Raw genomic sequence first — 17,963 nt, 5'->3', positions numbered from 1 at the left:
CCCCTCCTAGTTCCAGGGCTGTCGTAATAACTGTAGTATTGCTATGCTGCGCTTTTCTCGATTTTTTCATGGGGGTGTGGCATTTTTACACTATACTAATAATGCCGCAGCACGGCAAGGCGCTGAGGGTCTATTCTGCGCTGAGAGCTGCTTGTTTGACGTTTTAAGGGTCACCGAGACTTGAAAAATGTTCGAAGTTGGGTAAAACGCTGCAGCTGCTCACCACTGTAACTTTTTACCCATCTGTCCAATGACAGTGGAGGAGGGGTGGGACAAACACCACAAAGACCAACCATTACATCACCAGACAACAACAATAGAGAAGACATAATGCCCCAAACCACTGAACTCTGAAAAAAACGACCACTGACAAGTTTAAAAAAGTGCAATGGAATACTCATTTAAGTTGAAATTCCAAGTCAGAAACTCACGCAGGATCCATCTTTGTAGCCAAATTTTGTCAACATAAACACAACTGACTTAACAGCAACATGGCGGCACACACAGTCAACCAAGCAGAATGATCTTTTCATCAATTATTTGACTTTATGTTGTGTTTTATGTAATGTTTGTGTTGAGAAATGTGCAGTAAAAACATTGTATCTAGGTTAGGATTGATTTGTGCTCTATAGAAGTCTTTGCAAGCATACGAATCTCCAGCCCTTTTTAGATAGGAATTGTGCAAATTTGCAGGAAAGCCCAATCAGTCTTTTTTTCAGCATTGGCAGTATAAAAACAAAATCGGGGAGAGCGGAAAATTGTCGCCTACCTACTTTTGTTTATACAGAATGCGCCTTTTTCGGGGCAATGGGGGGCGTGAGCAAATAACAAAACCTGTAGCTCAGCGTGTGACGTAAAAAGTGATGTGGGAGGGAAGCAGCAGCTAGTCAGACGGCGATTCTCTCGTAAATCGGCTCGTTCCTCACCGTCCCTGCCATCTGATGGTTAATGGCCTCTTCGTTTGCGAGGACAAGGAGGGTGCGCAATGCCTCGTCTCCCCAGTTGCTCATCTTGACAGTGTCTGTCAGGCTTGCGTTTCCCTCTTGCTACTAGCTGCTTGCTAATTCCTGCTATCAGCTGTTTCCTGTTTATCCACCGCCAGTGGCTCGCACGTGCTGCGTCATCAATAGCTCCTCCCGCAAATCTTCAGCAGCCCCTCCCGTTGCCGAAGGCCGCCTCTGTCTATTTAAACTAAAAGGGTTCCGCCAATAAGACTACCCTACGAGAAGCACTGGGACGTAAAAGACGGGAATACCGACTTGAGATGATCGACTTCTAACTTGCAATAGGTTGCAGGGTAAATAATGAACCCACACAGACCGGTAGATCCATCCTCTCCCCCTACATGCTTCAGTCGTCCCTTCCTCCAAAGCAAGTAGGTCCTCTACCTTGTGCCAACATTTTTATTTCCATGGATATTCTGTATCATAGCAACCAGACAATATCAAAGCATCTCAGCTAAAAACACAACGTGCCCCTTATGCGCATCATTGTCCTTAATAGGTTCTACATTTAACAATGAACAAGTATTCAAGTGCATATCAAAGTCTGTTAAACCATCCTCAATCACTGAAGGGGTCATTTCTTCACCACGACAGCACTACTTAGTTATATCACGTCAGACCTACGTATGTAAACTCACAAGGCCATGCAGGTACCATTGCAAGAGCCATATCACATTTAAACCTGTCCCAATGCAACCACGGCCCTGTTTCATGTCATCATCCCTTTGAACAGCGGAGGCAAACACTGGGAATGATATTTGAACTTTTGAAAAAGATCTTATCCAACAACACTAGGTAATCAAACTACTGAGAACGCTTAGCCTCTAAAGCATGTGCAGCACACACAAACACACAAATCGTTTAAGCAGAAAGCTGGAAGAGATAAAACTATAAAACTATGAAATAGTGTCAAATGTTTGATGCCAACCTTGTGGTGTAACCCTCAGCCTGTGCCGCGCTTTACATGTAAACTTAACATACTCTATCTCTGGAATCCTTCGTTCCCAAAATCCAGGTTGAATTGAGCGTTTTTAAAGTATCGTTACGTGTTTAACTTTGACAGCCCATAAATATTTTCGCTGCTCATATGTCAGCCTGATCTGCCTCAATTAGAGGGGTTGTAGCAATGAGTCATTCATCAACATCGTCCCCTATCAGATGCTGGGGGTGAATGTTTGCTCATTCACTGGCAGTGATGATATTCTGATATTCTGTCAGATCCCTGGCCAACAGTGTGGCAGCGCAGGTGGTGCTGCTACTCTGGGGATGAGCCCATCTGAATAGAAACTGTCACACAAAAGAGAGGAATTGTCTCGTGTCTGTATCAATAAGAGGATCATACACTCCTCGGAGATTAAGTGATTGAGAGACGACGACGACGACGACTACGCGCGGTAAGAAAAGTCTTGTTTTTGATCAGCTCACGTAACATGGACCTTTCACATGGCTTCAGATGGCAGAGGTCTATGGCCTCCTCTCTGCGCAGCGGCAGGGCCTGTGCAAATGTAGTGGAAAGATAAAAACGACTGAGAATGCAGTACTTTCCTCTGGCTCAGAGGGCGTGAGTAATACCCCAGTTATAATTTAGAGCAGGGAATCGCATGCTGACAAAAGCAGCATATGTTGTGTGAGTCAGTTCTGCGCTAAAGCTGAGAAAGGGGGGAAAAAAAAGTTTCAGTCCCTACCTTCCAGCTTTCTTCCTTTCCCCACCTAATTCCCCATCTGGCCTTTCTACATCAACCCCACTCATCTTCTCTTTCACTCACCCTCTCCCTCAAACTCCCCACTTCAACCTCCCCCTGTGAGTGTTTTCATCACAACAAGGCAGTTATACCTTCCTTCCGATGGCACCACTCGGTTTATTGGGTGGGGGTGGCTCAAAGATCCTCTGCTGTTGCTGTGGAGGAAGTGTGGAGTACAGCGGGATGATCTTGATATCGCCGACGTCAGGCCCCAGGTCGTCGACCTCCCGCTTGATTCGCTTGCAAGCTTCATCAATTTCCTGAAAGACAGAAGTGCAACAATTAATCCAGGCGTCACCTGTGTGTGTAAACAGCGAAATCAAACAGGTTCGGAACAACACCTGGACGAACAATGGCGGCGAGTATGGATGATCGGGGAAGGCGAGGGGGAGGCGGCCGGGGAAACCGTGGTTCCCTGCTACAGTACATTTGTTCTAACTATCGCTCCATCTGACGGAGGAAATTAAACCTGGACTGCAGTATGCTTTGCCGAGCTCCCTGTGGCTCTGTTGTCAAATGCAGCAATCATGGAAAACATGGACGCGCGTGCTCCGGAGGCACACACACACGCACGCACGCATGTGCACGCGTGCGCACACACACACACACACACACACACACACACACACACAGAGCCAGACAGACTCAAACAGGGTTCATTATTCCACAGTGCAGTATTGTAGAGGGGAATGTGAGATGAGACTGCAGCACTGATGCATAACCAGCGGCAAATCATGGCAGATCAGTTTAGTGAAGCTGAACGTTCTAGAGCCGGTGGGCTGGCAGACAGACAGAGGACCTGAGCAGCGCCAGGAATAAGAAAGCATGATAGTGAGCACGGGGCTCGGGCCCTGTCTCTAAAAACCTATTAGAACATACTATTAAATGTACTAAATATACCTACATATTCCACAGGCACCCCCTGCTTATAACTCATTAACATAGAAAAACTTGTTTTATGTTACCTCCCCGTATACACATGTTTAATCATCGCACTTGAAGGTTTTAAGTACTTTCTGGTATGGCCTAAAACAACACATAACAGCTTTTCATTTTCCAAGCAACTCCCGCTGTTAAGAACCATTTTCTTTGTTTTGCTAACAACAATCATTTAATCCTCATGAAGCAGCAGTTACTATATGTGTCACGTTACAGCCTATACTGTTGCACCACCTGCAGGCCCATGGGAGCAATGCAGCAACTTTTCAAAGAGGGGAGTCATGAGGCAATGATGAACTCTGAGTCCCAAAATTATCTTACTGACGCTTATAGACAGACATTGTCAGAGCTTTTTATGCGTACTTATTTAGAAGGTGAACAAAACAACCCGCAATATCTCTCAGACGTCTTTGTTTCCTTTTATAAAAACACCCTGTGCTTAAATTAGTTTAAGCATGACTGAAGCTGACTTTATTTGTGTCACTGTGTGAAGCCAGTAACACTTGCCTTGACATGAGAAAGCACCGCGGCGATGTTTCCTGTTTTCCTTCTGGACCGCAAGTGTGTTATTAGCCCTGTTGTCCCCTTGTTCATCGCATTAAGTCAAACCCCGCTGATGGCCATGTGCCTCTTAATCAACACACTGACAAGTGGAAAACGGTAAATCTGAATGGATTGGTAAAATTAGCCCGGGTATTAATAGCCTATCAAGCCTCTGGATGCAGCAGCTGCCATGGAGGAAAAAAAATGGACCTCTTTGCCAAAGCGCTGGAAGCAAGCTGGCTGTCTGTCCCTTAGGGACATCAAGACAGAGTGTGTGTGTGTGTGTGTGTGTGTGTGTGTGTGTGTGTGTGTGTGTGTGTGTGTATACATACACACACACACACACACACACACACACACACACACACACACACACACACACACACACACACACACACACACAGGGGCAGTTGGCCAGCGTTGGGAACCTGTCCACCAGCTCTCCCTGCGACCCCAGAAGCAACAATCTACAGCCAAGCTAATAACCGACACATTTAGGCACTCCTCTTGACGAGCAACAACCCCCCCGCCAATCCCCATGTTTTGATGTTAGCTGCTGAGGGGGAAGCTTAAATATTAGGACTTATCTTTGCTCAACAGCTGTGATAAGTTTCGACTTTCTTGTTTGGAGCTGGTGCTTCAGTTCTATTTGTTTGTGGAAGCTAAATATCTCACAGAGAAACTGCGGAGGAGAGAGGAAGAGAGTCCTGTGCATTTTTGCTTTCGTCTGTTATAAATTAAACAGTCAGATAAAAAGAGTCTTTGGCTTTGCCATGGATCTGCCTTCCAATCATTAGTCTACATCAAAGTTGCTGGGAGACTGAAGAGGTTAAGAAGCGCTCGAGGGGCGTGCTGCAGCACCCTTTGAACACCCGTCTCTGCCAGACCTACCACACATTAACTTCTTTAACCCAATTAGGAGGGGGTGATAATGAACTCACCGTGGGAGTGCTCTCAGTAATGCCTTAGCTTGATACAGTGGGGGGGGGGTATAAATCAACAAATTACATCTAACTGCATGAAAAATGTTGCCTGCGAATATCCCAGACTTTTCTACACATTCGCAAGAGTGACTATCGGTGTTTCTAGCCATCCGAGCAGCTGGGATACCACTAAATCTAAAATCAATTACCAGCCCTCGAAGGAGAGCACTTCAAACACCATGCCCTCCGATGACTTCATCCCCTTCGTAACAAGCCGCATATTGATCCTGCTTTGGCAAATGAAAACTGACGCAGGTTTACTGCCACAGTCAAGCTGATGTTGAGCGACAAATAATTACTGCTAATAAACAACCCGTCACAAGATGTGATTGGGGAAGCCAGAAAGACACATGAGAGTTTTTAAAGATGAAAAATTAGTGTAACAAAAATGGAAATATTGAATGATTTAAGCCCGAAATGTCATTTAAATCTCCAGAGCAATTTATGCTGTGTTCACACCAGTTACATTCTCCTTTACGACTACAAGTAATCACATGGTCTCCAACACCATTTTGTCAGAGTGCTGAGAGAATAATCATACCAGCACAGGCAGTGTTGGCTCCGACAGGCTTCTCCTGTCCAATGATCAGGACATTGAAGCATTTGTTGGTGCTTTCCTCTGTGTGTGTGTATGTGTGTGTGTGTGTGTGTGTGTGTGTGTGTGTGTGTGTTCACCCTGCTGTGACCAAATTCATCATTTTGGGCATGAACCCTGCCCTCCATTACACATCAGTGGACAACATTTGCAGGGAGGGAAAAAAATAATAAATGACTTAATTTCAGAGATTTGTAGGAAGGGCAGAATCTGGGTCACTCCTCGTTTTTTTCTCCCCCCTTCTCTGAGCAGATCCTGGTGGTTCCCAAACAGGCACAATCACGCGCATTAACATCTATCAAACTGAGGATTAATCATTTCCTGCGCAGAGGGTTCACCAGTGTGTGCTCATGACACTGTGTATGTGAGTAACTCATCTATGTAATTACATTAATATGCACACTCTTAACTGTGGAGATGTGTAAAATCTTTGCACCAGTTTATAACCTTGTTATAAACCTCTATGGACGTGTTTTTTAGGCTGAAGCCCACTGAGAAATGTCGTGTGTAGGTCCTCTATGTGTACATAAAGATGTGTGTGTATAAATTCGGATGTGCCTGAGGTCTTCCATGTAGATATGGTGCGGTGTGTAATGTATTCATGTGTAAAGCTTTATACAGTCTGTGGCAACAAATTTCCTTTGAAAGGACAATAAAGAATTAATTTTCACTATTTTATTCACTTGTTGCTTTAGTTTTAAGTCTTAACATAGATTTGATGCTATTTCTCCCTGTGTCTATTGACTGTTATTTATTTTGCAAGGACCTGCAACTATCCATTCTTTTAGTAGTCAAGTATTCTATCGATTAATCGAGTAATCAGACAAGAAATACTGCGTTTTCATTTAATTACTTTGGCTTTATTTAAGGACAATAGTAATATATAAAAGAGAAAATAAGAAAAGTCTCTGAAATGAGCAACAAATTTGTTTCCTTTTTTGAAAGTCAGAGCAGTCAACTATCACGCAATCAGCGTGAGAGTCACACAAATGACCGACGCTATGTCACTATTTCTCACGCTGTCAAAAATAATCAGTGTCGGGGCAGTAACGTCACCACAGGTAGCGATGTTACGAATTTAACAACATTCTCAGTAGCGTGGTGGTAACATCACTACCTTCTGAGTCAGTTAATTAATTGGCGGAGTAGCGCAGCAGCGTCCATTAAAGTTACAAGCTCTTTTTCCCCCGGTAAGGATAGTAGAACTGAGAATAAGTAATGTGACGCCAGCACCACACTGAGGCATGTTGAGGACAGAGATGCCACCCGTCCCATATAATACGGGATCGTCCCGTACTGAAAAATAAAATGCACCATCCTTTACTGAGTCAATGCGGGATGCAGTTTGTCCCGTATTTCTCTGCTCACAATACTCAACTGCATAAACTGTTTTTGACATACTGGGAATGAAATATTAAACCAAAAGAGTTTCACAAGACATAGCGGAGAAATATTAAATCAGGATTTGTGGACTCATTAGACCTAAAAGTTACAAATACGGCAGAGAAGAAGTGCCGTTTTACAGACTGTCTCAAACTGACAAAACAGCTTTCATTACGCGCGACCATTACGCACGGCTGTGGCTATTGATAGCGACCATGCCACTAATTCATCACATGTGGGTCTACCTGCAAACCATCATCGTGGTGATATTTCAGTCTTCATTATAGAAAGTCAGACAGATTATTGACGAATAATTTATAGCGCTACAGCAGAAGTAACGTAAGCGGGTTGTATAACAGAAATAAACATAGTTGTACTGAATTTAAGAAAGCCTCAAGGCAAATACTTTGCTGAGTAATCGAATTATTAGTATTATTATTTTTATATCTTGTCTGTGCCATTTTAATCTTGCTCTGTGAAGGTATGAAAGGTGCTATCGAAATAAAATTGAAGGTCTAGTTAAAATCATTACTTTTCCAAGGACAGTGTGCTGGAGTTTTTCTAAAAGTTGAGCATAAATAACTGTATGAAAAATCTTTCAATTCAAGTAAACATGAAACCAGAAATGTTTCGTACCTCTTGTCCAGTGAGGAAAAGCAGAATGTCCCCCTCGTCCCCCTCACACATGTGGATCTGGATCACGGTGCGGATGGCCGCTTCCAGGTAGTCCCGCTCAGGCTCGGGCGTGTAAAAAATCTCCACAGGGTGCGTGCGTCCGGGGATGGTGAGCAGCGGGCAATGGTCAAAGTAGACCTGGAACTTGCCGGCATCTAGCGTGGCGCTCATGACGATGACCTGGACAGAAGGGCGCAGGTATAGGAGAGAGAAGTCTGTGAGGGACAATGTATTCATAGAAGAGGTGAAAGCAAAGATAAAAGTAAAGACAGCAGAGTGTAAACGACTGTGGTGATTACAGGAGTGAGCACTCAAGTGTAGAATGAGTTAACATTTTATATGGCTTGGTGATAATAGAGGATAAGGACACATACTAAGTGGATGAGGGTGCAACCAAATACAGGGCAGATTAAAAGTGCAAAAAGCTATACAGGATGGGTAATGCTTTGAATCAGAATTTAGGATGAGGGCGCTGGCACCAACCCAAGATGGTGTCTGTAGTGTAGAACTTGGCACTACACTCCAAGTCACTGACCTACACAGAGCTATGACAGTCCTTGTTCCTGATGTTGGGTACACAATGTTCTCTCCAGAGCCATTAGAAAGAGCGCATTAGGATTCTGATGGGAAACACGTCTCCCATTTTCAATCTCAAACATTTTCAGGGGCCAGTGTCTCGGCATTTCGCTTTACGCTCTGCGAGACATCATAATTGCTCTTAATCAAGGCAAATTAAACTTTCAAATTTGGTGGGGGATAGGGATGAAGGAGATAGAGGGGTGTGGGTGGATGATCATTCCCAATAACCTAGACCTCATTTAACAGTCCGCGAACAACAATCTAACCTTTGATTCCACGCTGACAAACAACTAGTCATTATCCATCTGCTTTATGAGAATTATGTCTGGCACAGTCTGCCTATAAAACTTCTGCCTGCCTGTACGCTCCCATCCACACCGACACATTGCTGTTCTCCCCCCCCCCTACCCCCAAGGGTTGATTGGCTTAAAATGGGGCTGACTCTAGGTGCAATCTCGGCTGGTGCTGTGGTGCAGAATGGATGTGCATTTCTGAGCCCAACAGCAACATTTCTCTTTCCTCAACAGATACACAGCTGTCAGACATGGGGACACTGTCAGGAGAAATGTGACAAAAGAGAGGAGTGACAGAGGAGGGATGTAAACACTGGCTGTCACTGAATATATCCTGCAGGAGGCAATATTTAGGGCTTTAACGGTGTTTTGAAGGCATTAAGTGGGACATATTTGTGGAAACAAATCAGACTACTGTCAAGAGTACTTACAACACCAAGCCTTGAGATAAGACAAAATAAATGTGAGACTTGATTTCCCAGAATAAACAGTAAATGTAGGTGTTGAATAAAGAGACATATTAAGATTCAGGAACTTGCACTGCCTTTAAAATGAGTCCCCCTGCTATCAGAGGACTGCAATCTCTAATCATGACGCTTTAAAAGAAAGAAATTGCGTTCAGAAATACACAAAACAAACTCATTTTATTTTTACCTTGAGGTCAGCCCTCTGGCGGACCACCTCCTTGAGGACCCCCATGAGGATATCTGTGGCTAATGTGCGTTCATGTGCCTCGTCCAAGATGATGACACCGTAGCGCTCGAGCAGGGGATCATTCATGGCCTCCCGCAGCAACATTCCATCTGTCATGTACCTGGGTGAATAGAGAGGAGATGCAGGCTTTATCAGTATTATCTGAATAAAAACCCTGCTTAAAATTAATAAGCCCAGCATTCCCCTACAGACAAATCTCTCCCTTCAAAGTGCTGTGGACGGAACATCCATCAACATAGATTTGAAGAAATTCAAACTTATTCGTCAATGCCAGTTGGTCCAGCATCGGCCAATTTAATCATCTACATCTGTGAACTGAAAACTTTAGTTTGCTTTACTCAAGGAAATTAAAGGGCAGAAACTATGACTATAGATTAACTCCTGTTAAACTAAAAGACCCCTACTATAATCTACTTAAAGCTGTAGGTATGACATTGGTTCACCAAGGAGAATATTTTAACCGGCCTTACTTGAGTACCGTCTTGGCAGAGCTGCAGTCCTCGAACCTGATGGAGTAGCCCACCTCTTGGCCCAGCATGACATCCATTTCATCAGCAACCCTCTGGGCAACGCTCATGGCCGCTACCCTCCTGGGCTGGGTGCAGGCCACGGCTCTCTTTGGTCCCGGCACTGACCGCACCATGTCCACACACCACTGAGGGATCTGGAAGACAGCAGACGAGTCAGGCTGCGTTTGAGCCAAAGAGTATAAAAGACATCAAAAGGATTCTTTAAATGGAAAAAGCAAACTAAAGAGATGAATGCGAGGCAGATGATAGAGGACGATGAGCCAAATTAGTTCATGAACAAATGTTCTACAGAAATTAAAGATTACACGCTACTACTTGGAAATGCATTACTACAGTTTGCTGTCCTGCAAAGCCCCTGTCAACATTTACGGTAAACAGAAGCAGCTTGCAAGGAGAAGCCCAACGAAAAGAGTCTTACTTCCACTCTGTTAAGCTTGAGGTTCAGATGACTGCCCTTTAGAGATGATTCAAGTCTTACCAGTCTTTGAAATGTCACCCAATCAGAAGAAATGACAGGTTTGAATGAGATAAACATTTCAGGGACACTATTAAAATATGTCATTAATACTTAGAGGGGGAGACGTTAACCATCAGAATATGTTTGTTGGGAGTCCCTTTATGCTACCACATTTGTACACGACAATAATTTAAGCTGCATTTACATAAAGAAAAAGTCAATTCAGCATGGCTTTTGTTTTAAAACTTGTTTTTCTTGACAACTGTGAGGAAGACATTTTGCCAGAATATAACAGTATAAATTCTCTCTTTAAAGGGACCTATTATACTTTTCCTTATTTTTTGATAACAGTCGCAGTGCACACGGATCCACAAAAATGACCGAAAACACTTTGGCACAATCACTTCCTTCAACAGAGCAATAATGACAATCAAAATGGCAACCCCATGAACATTTGTCTGGACGGATGACGAGGTGGAGTTGCTACAGTCAATCTACACTTTGCTGGAGAAGCGTTGATAAATTCAATAGGGAGCGCAGCACAAACAGAGCTCGGGAGTCCGCCATTGTTGTTGTGATTAGGGATGCACCGAAATGAAAATTTGTGGCCGAAGCCGAAGCCAAATAATATTAAACTCAACGTAAACGAGTACCGAATATTGTTGTTTAGTTTTTCATTAGTTTTTGCAGATGAACCCCCTCCAGATTAGTGTTGTCATGGTACCAATGTTGGGACCCACTGTACGATTCCAATGAAAATAACATGGTTCTAAGTAGTATCACGATACCACAGCGAAAATGAGGCAGATGTGCCTTTTGTCATTTATAAAAAGATAAATCACTTTTCTATAATACATCAATGATATTTCAATGGAATAAATTACTTATTGACTTATTCATACTTCAAAAACAGCATCAATAAGTGATTAACATAGGGGGGATCAAAATAAAATAAATAAATAAAATAAGAATCAACCAGCCACCCTCCTCCCCTGACAAGTAAAGAACAGTCCCTAAAGTGCGGTGAGGTTTGTGGGCCGTGAACGGCTTGTTTCTCCTCTGACACATCACATGCCTGTGTTGGGCTGGCTCGGCTGTTCAGGTACTTTTGGGCAGTCATGACGCCAAGAAGAGGACATTATTGGAGCCGACTTGTCCGTCGCCGGTAAGCCGATGGCCGCCGTATTTGACAGGAATACATTACTGTCTGTGTCTGTGACCCCCGTTCAACCCACAACCGATGGGATCCGCCTTTTGTTTCTGCTGGTGGTTGAAATCTGTAGGCTGCTCGCACAGCATGCTGAATGATTTAAGCCTATTTTGCTCGCTTAAAACTGGATCGCCACACTGCCGACATTTTACTCCGCCCGTCATGGCACGCTGTTTGATTGCGTTATCAAAACACGCCACTATTATTCGCCCTTGTTTTTAACTTATTCCACCGACTACCGAATGTGTGTTTTTTTGCAATATTCGGCCGAATATATTCGGTTACCGAATATTCGGTGCATCCCTAGTTGTGATGGTCGACTTTCTCGTGCATGCCTGGTGACTGGAACCATAATGCGCATGTGTGAAAAGCCTCCCTTTTTTTCAAAGGAACTGCATATTGCAAGTTTACATGACAACGGAGACAGTGCTGTTTCCAAAAAATTGCACTCTGGAAACCGTTTTCAGGCACTCAAAATGTTACTGCCATGTAATAACCTGGAAATCCCCTAGCAAATTCAAATTTGCACTGCACAGGAATCTGGCCCTGACGAGCAGAGCCCACTGAATCGCCAATCGGACCAATCAGATCAGTCTATCTAACAGAGACGGGCTCTTGGCGGGAACAACATGATGACAACAGCACTGCGCCGTAGGAGTCCAAAAGTAAACAGCCAAGATGGCAGCTGCCGAAGGACCGCATCCATTCAATTTAGCTTTGGAGGAAACGCTAAGCCAACTACTTATCTTATTCCTTGAGAGAGGAACAGAAGACTGCCCTAGAAGCCTTTGTTTCTAGGAAGGACGTTTTTGCTGTTTTGCTGACGGGATACAGCAAAAGCATAATTTATCAGTTAGCCCCACTGTTCGGCAAACCAATGGGGCTTAATGCAATGAATACGTCACCTTGTTTTTTGCTCTGATTGGCCATCGTGCTATCCAACTGCGTGCAGCGACATTTGAAATGCCTCAGTTAGTGCCGCCCCTTGGGTAGGTAGGGTGTATCAGTGAGGGCCAGACTCAAAATCTTTCTAGATTTGAGTCTGGATTTCCAGGCTAGTCGTGTAAACGATCAGCCAAAATGCAACTAAAGTTTACCGTTTTCAGTTGAAATCGTTGTCGTATACACAGGACCCTAATCCCTGTAAGCAATAAACTCAGGCTTCACACCGTTCTGAATACTGTTTTCCATTTTCGCGACAAGCTAACATCAGCTTGTTACACATTTCTTAACATGATCATCTGCTCCAGACATGATGCTGCAACTGTTTACATTATGTTACCTACACTGCAACATGTAGCTACATGCTAGTGTCAGGGAAATATGTAGGGCTAACCTGAATGCTGTTGCCATGGTAACTGATGTCCAAATCAGTATTCGAGTGCTTCGTTATTTTCTGTTTAGTTTTCTGTTTGTTTGTTTTACCAGCAAACTGGTGGAGCAAACTGAAAGGAGGTGGCGAGCGTCAGACATGAATGAAGCCAGTGTTCTCAGTGCAGTCATTGACTCGCGCTTCAAGCAATTAAATTGGCTGTCTGACAAGGAAAAGGAACACATAAGACAAATTTCAAATGGTTATCTGTGGCTGGCAACTGTAGTGAGGCACTTGCTTTTGAACTAGTGGTGAGGCCCAACCTGCAGTGTTCTGAGTTAGTAATAACACAAAAACATTGCTTGCAATAGTCTACCTTCCACCTTCTCTTCCCTTTCTCTATCACTCTCTCACACAAACACGCAGGGGTTCTAAGTCCTACTAAACTTGGCTCAGGAGTGGGTGGTTCATTAGTGTATATGACTATTGAAACCCCCTAGGTCCCGTTGTGTCCTGTCAAAGCTTTGAATATTTTCGTGAGTAATTATCACTGAAGCTTTGAAGCACCTAAGATGTTATTGAGGACAGCCCTAGAAACATGTAACTTTGGTTGACGGTGTAAATTTTTCCCCAGTTTCGGATCATATTCCTTCTGAAACACGTCTGGCTGTAAAGATTTTGGTCCAGAAGTTTTATTGATGATTTTTCATGATAGATAGTGCCACTATACTACGCTACAGTCATTCCCTGGCTGCAATGATGGCACAGAGATGCCAAGATATAGAAGACCTGGAAACGCTGACCAATCAGAGCAAATGGGGCTTCTTCGGACGGGGTTTAAAGAAGCAGGCGCTAAAATAAAACGTTTAAGACAGAGGGTGAATACAGGTATATTCAGGCAGATAGTATGAGAAAAATAAAGTGCTTTTTGAACAGTATGAAAGAAGAAGTGCCATTAATTATTAAACTTAACTGCATCATTGATTATTATTTTTATTTCAAGAGCAACGATCACAGATGGCTACCCTTAAAGCTCCATAAATGTACCCCTACCTTGGTAAGCATGTTCTAGACATGACCGCAAACTAAACATTCTTTGAAAGTCTATTCAGAAATTCCCGATGACTGTGTTGAATACAAATGTTTTTGAGCAACATCAAGGCGTAACGCACTGACAAGATTACACCACTTAATTTAAGAAGTGTTTGGAAGATGGTTTATATTCCCCTCAGGAGGGGGTTAAGGCTCAACCAGTGATTTACTCTAATCTTCTCTCTTTCACATTTTAAAAACAGACAACCCAGCTCTTTAAAGAACTTTAAATAAACTTAACGACCACACGCTGTGAATCAGCTCCACGGAGAAACTGTTTAAAATGCAACATCTGTTCATTCATTGCACCCTGTTTTTCTTATTTGTTATTATTATACAAATTATATTAGTAAGTTTCAGTCTGAGACATTATGGTCAATTAAACATGAAAGCTGATTTGAGGGGCAACAGACAACACTAGTGCATCTGTATGAGCTGGTATTGCAAAAACACTCTGCCTTTTACCTGTGTGGTTTTCCCAGAGCCTGTTTCTCCCACCAGCACAAAAGACTGGTTCCGCATCAAGATGTCAGTGAAGCTCTCTCTGTACTCCCACACAGGCAGCTGCAGCCGCTTCTTCAGGATCTCATAGTAGCGTGGCGTGTGGGGCAGGTTGGTGAAGGGGTTGATCTGCTGCTGAAAGGGGGTTTGCTTGAGGAAGCCCCCACCGCCTGCAGTTAGGATGTTGGGCACCCCGGATGACTTCACATCTCTGTCCCTGTCACGGTCTCGATCCCGGTCACGGTCCCTGTCCCTTGACCGTTCATCGCGCTCTCTGTCTCTATCGCGATCACGCCTGTGGGAGAAAGATGCATGGAGTTATCAAGAATTGCCACCAAAATCTTAACACATAAACATAACTCCCTCACATATGCAAATCTACATAGAACAGAGAGAGCAAAAATGTTAGCCATTGTCAACTTCATTTCTTAAAACTGGATAAAAATCTTACTGCACATTCTAATTAAATGTTGCAAAATCACTGCCTTATCGAATGAACAATGGTAAGGTCACGAATACACATTTCTACAATTAACAAGTTTGTTCTCCTATGTAATTAATGACATCAGAACAGAATGTGAGCCATGTACATCCCTATATTAGAAGGAGAAATATGCTGTGCTGCACTGTGACAACATTATGGCATGTTTCATGTTAGTACTGTAATACCATAAAGCCATTTAGGGATAAATCAAGGCCAGAAACTATGATGTTGTGAGAGTTAACTAGTCATTTCTGTCAGATTCCGCTATAAAGGTTTTGAACTGATCACTTATTTTATGTCAACAAGACAGATCTGTTCCTATTAAATGCTTTTACTGCTATTTACTACACACTATTGTCTCTATGTGTCTATGGCAGTTGTGTGCAGTGCGACATAAATTAGCTGGCAACGAAAGCAAGGCCAAGCTTGACTCGTAGAGAGGTGGAGTACATCATCTAGTTTGAAACCCACCAACACCAAGCAGCTTGTCTGGATTTACGCATCTCTGCCATTCACGTCCTTGACTACGGGAAACCTGCAGAGTGCACATCGGCTCTGGTGTTTGAACATCAGTGATGATGAGAGATATTTTCTGAATTATCGTTCTCATAACACATGCAGTATTAATGTATCCCCTCAGTGTAGATTAACATTCAGCTTGTTGTTCCTCTAAGGTCACAGTGATGTGAAATGCAGGTGCAGTGACCCTGAGCCTACTCTCGGTGACTTTGACAACACACACAGGTCCTCTAACTTCTACAGGCCTGTCAGAGCTTGTCCACAGCCATGTGAACGCTAAGCAGTACTTTAATAAGAACACGGAAAGCTTTGCTTCCCAGTAAAAGTCCACCGACTCTGTGACATGTCAGTGACATCTGACAGTGCATCTCATTTCCACTAAGCGGCTAACGTTAGCCCCGGCTCGTTGTCCTCCTGTGTGCCGCTTCCTTTCTTCATATTGTAAACCCCACATGCCATAACAACCAAGAATTCATCATAACATGTCGACTTTGTCTCATGAAATCTGTCTTTTCTATTTAACACACGGCGCCTAAGCTAGCACTGGCTAGCATGTAGCCACGTGCAGCTATACCAGCTAGCTGTTTGCTAAGTTCGCAACCGTTACACTAGCAACTTTGCTAAACCATTGCACCACCTTAACGTCCAGCAGCACCCCCTGCAACAGTTTATAATGTCAATACAACGATAGTGCATTCCCACGTCCCGCCAGTGCTAACTTACTAGCTAAACTTGCGGGTAGTTAGCCTTAGCATGGCTAGGTAGCAACAGGACAACAACAACAAAACAGCCCGCAGCGACTACAAACACTGCACCAGCGGGACTATTAAAGGTGACGTTAACGTTACATACCCGTCACAGGGTCTCCTTTTATCCAGCGAGTAAGCATCACCCAAATCTAAACGATGCCGCTTTAGCATCCTGCCACCGGTATCCGTCCATAAACAGCGGCTTTATCCGCTTATTATGCCATTCAGATTTCCCCCAATCCGTTAAACACCAGTAAAATGGCGACCGGAAGCTCTTACCTCATCATTATTATCCTTGAGAAAATGTTTCGAGAGCAGCGGTTTACTGTGAGACCAGAGGAGCGCGTTGCATAGAAAAACGTCCCGGCTTTACTGAAGTCTGCACATGATGCTGTCCGTGAACGCCTATCGCAGTGGCTGCAGACACAATGCGGTGGTTTGGGGATGCGGGGGAGGATGCGGGAGGTTTGCTGCCTCTCCGTCGGGTCGGGATGATGATGTGCCCGCCAAGCAGCGCACACACAGGCACTACTACTACTGTTGCCTCGCCCCCCCCATCAGCCCAGAGCCTCAGCATCACTGCAGTATGGGCTGCTCTGTGTTTGCACTCAGGCAACCTCTCTTAACATAACATTGCATGAATGATCAGAATAGTGAGCCCAGAACATGAAGTTTAAGCTTTTTATTAAAGGACTCATATGGTGACACTATATATATATATATTAGAGAAATAACACACAACCACAAATTCTGCTTTTCTGAGTAAAAATTAGTCAAGTCAAACTTAATTTGTTTTGCAAATTTAAGTGATCTTAGTTCTAAAACAATTACTCTGAATCAGAAAAAATAAATTTAATTATCTCGTAATTATTTTTCTTTAAAAAATAAAAATCTTAAATTAGTATCAAATAGACTTGCAATAAAATATTGCAGATATTCACTTCTAAGGATGCTTAACAATAAAGACATGCAACATCAATCAAACGGCAACATGATATTACACTTGAAGTGATGTTGCAAGTACTGGTCTTTCAGTCAAATCAATTTGCCGCCCCCATTGATCATTATTATTATTATTATTATTTTTACTATTAATATTAATTATTACAAACAAGAACAAGTGCTAATGAGAAATCAATGCAACAAACAATAATAATACCATTTTAATTTTCTCTTATTCTAATGCCCTCCACATACACTCCACCATTATCCCTGTTTGATTTTTTAATTTTTATTTTTTTTTACTTTTTTTTTTAATGTCCAAAAAATGAAGTTTGTGGGAAAGGGGCAGACAATACAGAAATACCTCTAAATAGTATTTAAATCATGCTTTTCGAGACTTTTACCCTCGCCACATAAAAAAAAAAAAATGTGTTTGCTGAATGCATTTTAAATTTACTCCCAGAATGAACAGGAAGTATGTCTTGTCTTTACAGGACTCTGCAGACACACACAAACGCTTGCTCCAGTCTGGAAGGTGCAACCAGGAAAAGTGATGCGCATGAAACATTTTTTTACTTCTCCGCTCCGTTAGAAGAGCAAAGAAAATCCGTCTTTAAACCTCTACAATTATAAAGTGATGAATAATCTGTCACTGAAGACAATCATTGCCGTTGACACAGGTAATTACACAGCCTGGACATTGCTAACAAGCTGCAT

The 17,963-nt window shown here is 43.1% G+C and overlaps 1 protein-coding gene across 2 annotated transcripts in view; it reads right to left on the bottom strand.

The window, feature by feature from the left end:
• Nucleotides 1-16,824, bottom strand: part of dhx15 (DEAH (Asp-Glu-Ala-His) box helicase 15) — a 35,474-nt gene extending 18,650 nt beyond the window's left edge. The window contains exons 1-6 of one of the 2 annotated variants that reach the window (XM_050066752.1): nucleotides 16,584-16,824; nucleotides 14,517-14,847; nucleotides 9,921-10,114; nucleotides 9,391-9,550; nucleotides 7,826-8,044; nucleotides 2,839-3,006 (exon numbers count right to left, since the gene is read on the bottom strand). In XM_050066752.1, the coding sequence (XP_049922709.1) occupies nucleotides 2,839-3,006; nucleotides 7,826-8,044; nucleotides 9,391-9,550; nucleotides 9,921-10,114; nucleotides 14,517-14,847; nucleotides 16,584-16,591 (1,080 nt within the window). In that variant the 5' untranslated portion in view covers nucleotides 16,592-16,824. The other variant, XM_050066751.1, reaches the window with a different exon arrangement.
• Between the last annotated feature and the right edge of the window lie 1,139 nt (nucleotides 16,825-17,963).

Source organism: Epinephelus moara, chromosome 17, assembly GCF_006386435.1.
Source record: "Epinephelus moara isolate mb chromosome 17, YSFRI_EMoa_1.0, whole genome shotgun sequence".
NCBI lineage: Eukaryota > Metazoa > Chordata > Actinopteri > Perciformes > Serranidae > Epinephelus > Epinephelus moara.
The sequence above is the reverse complement of the archived record's forward strand: the minus strand, read 5'-3'. Positions and strand labels throughout refer to the sequence as shown.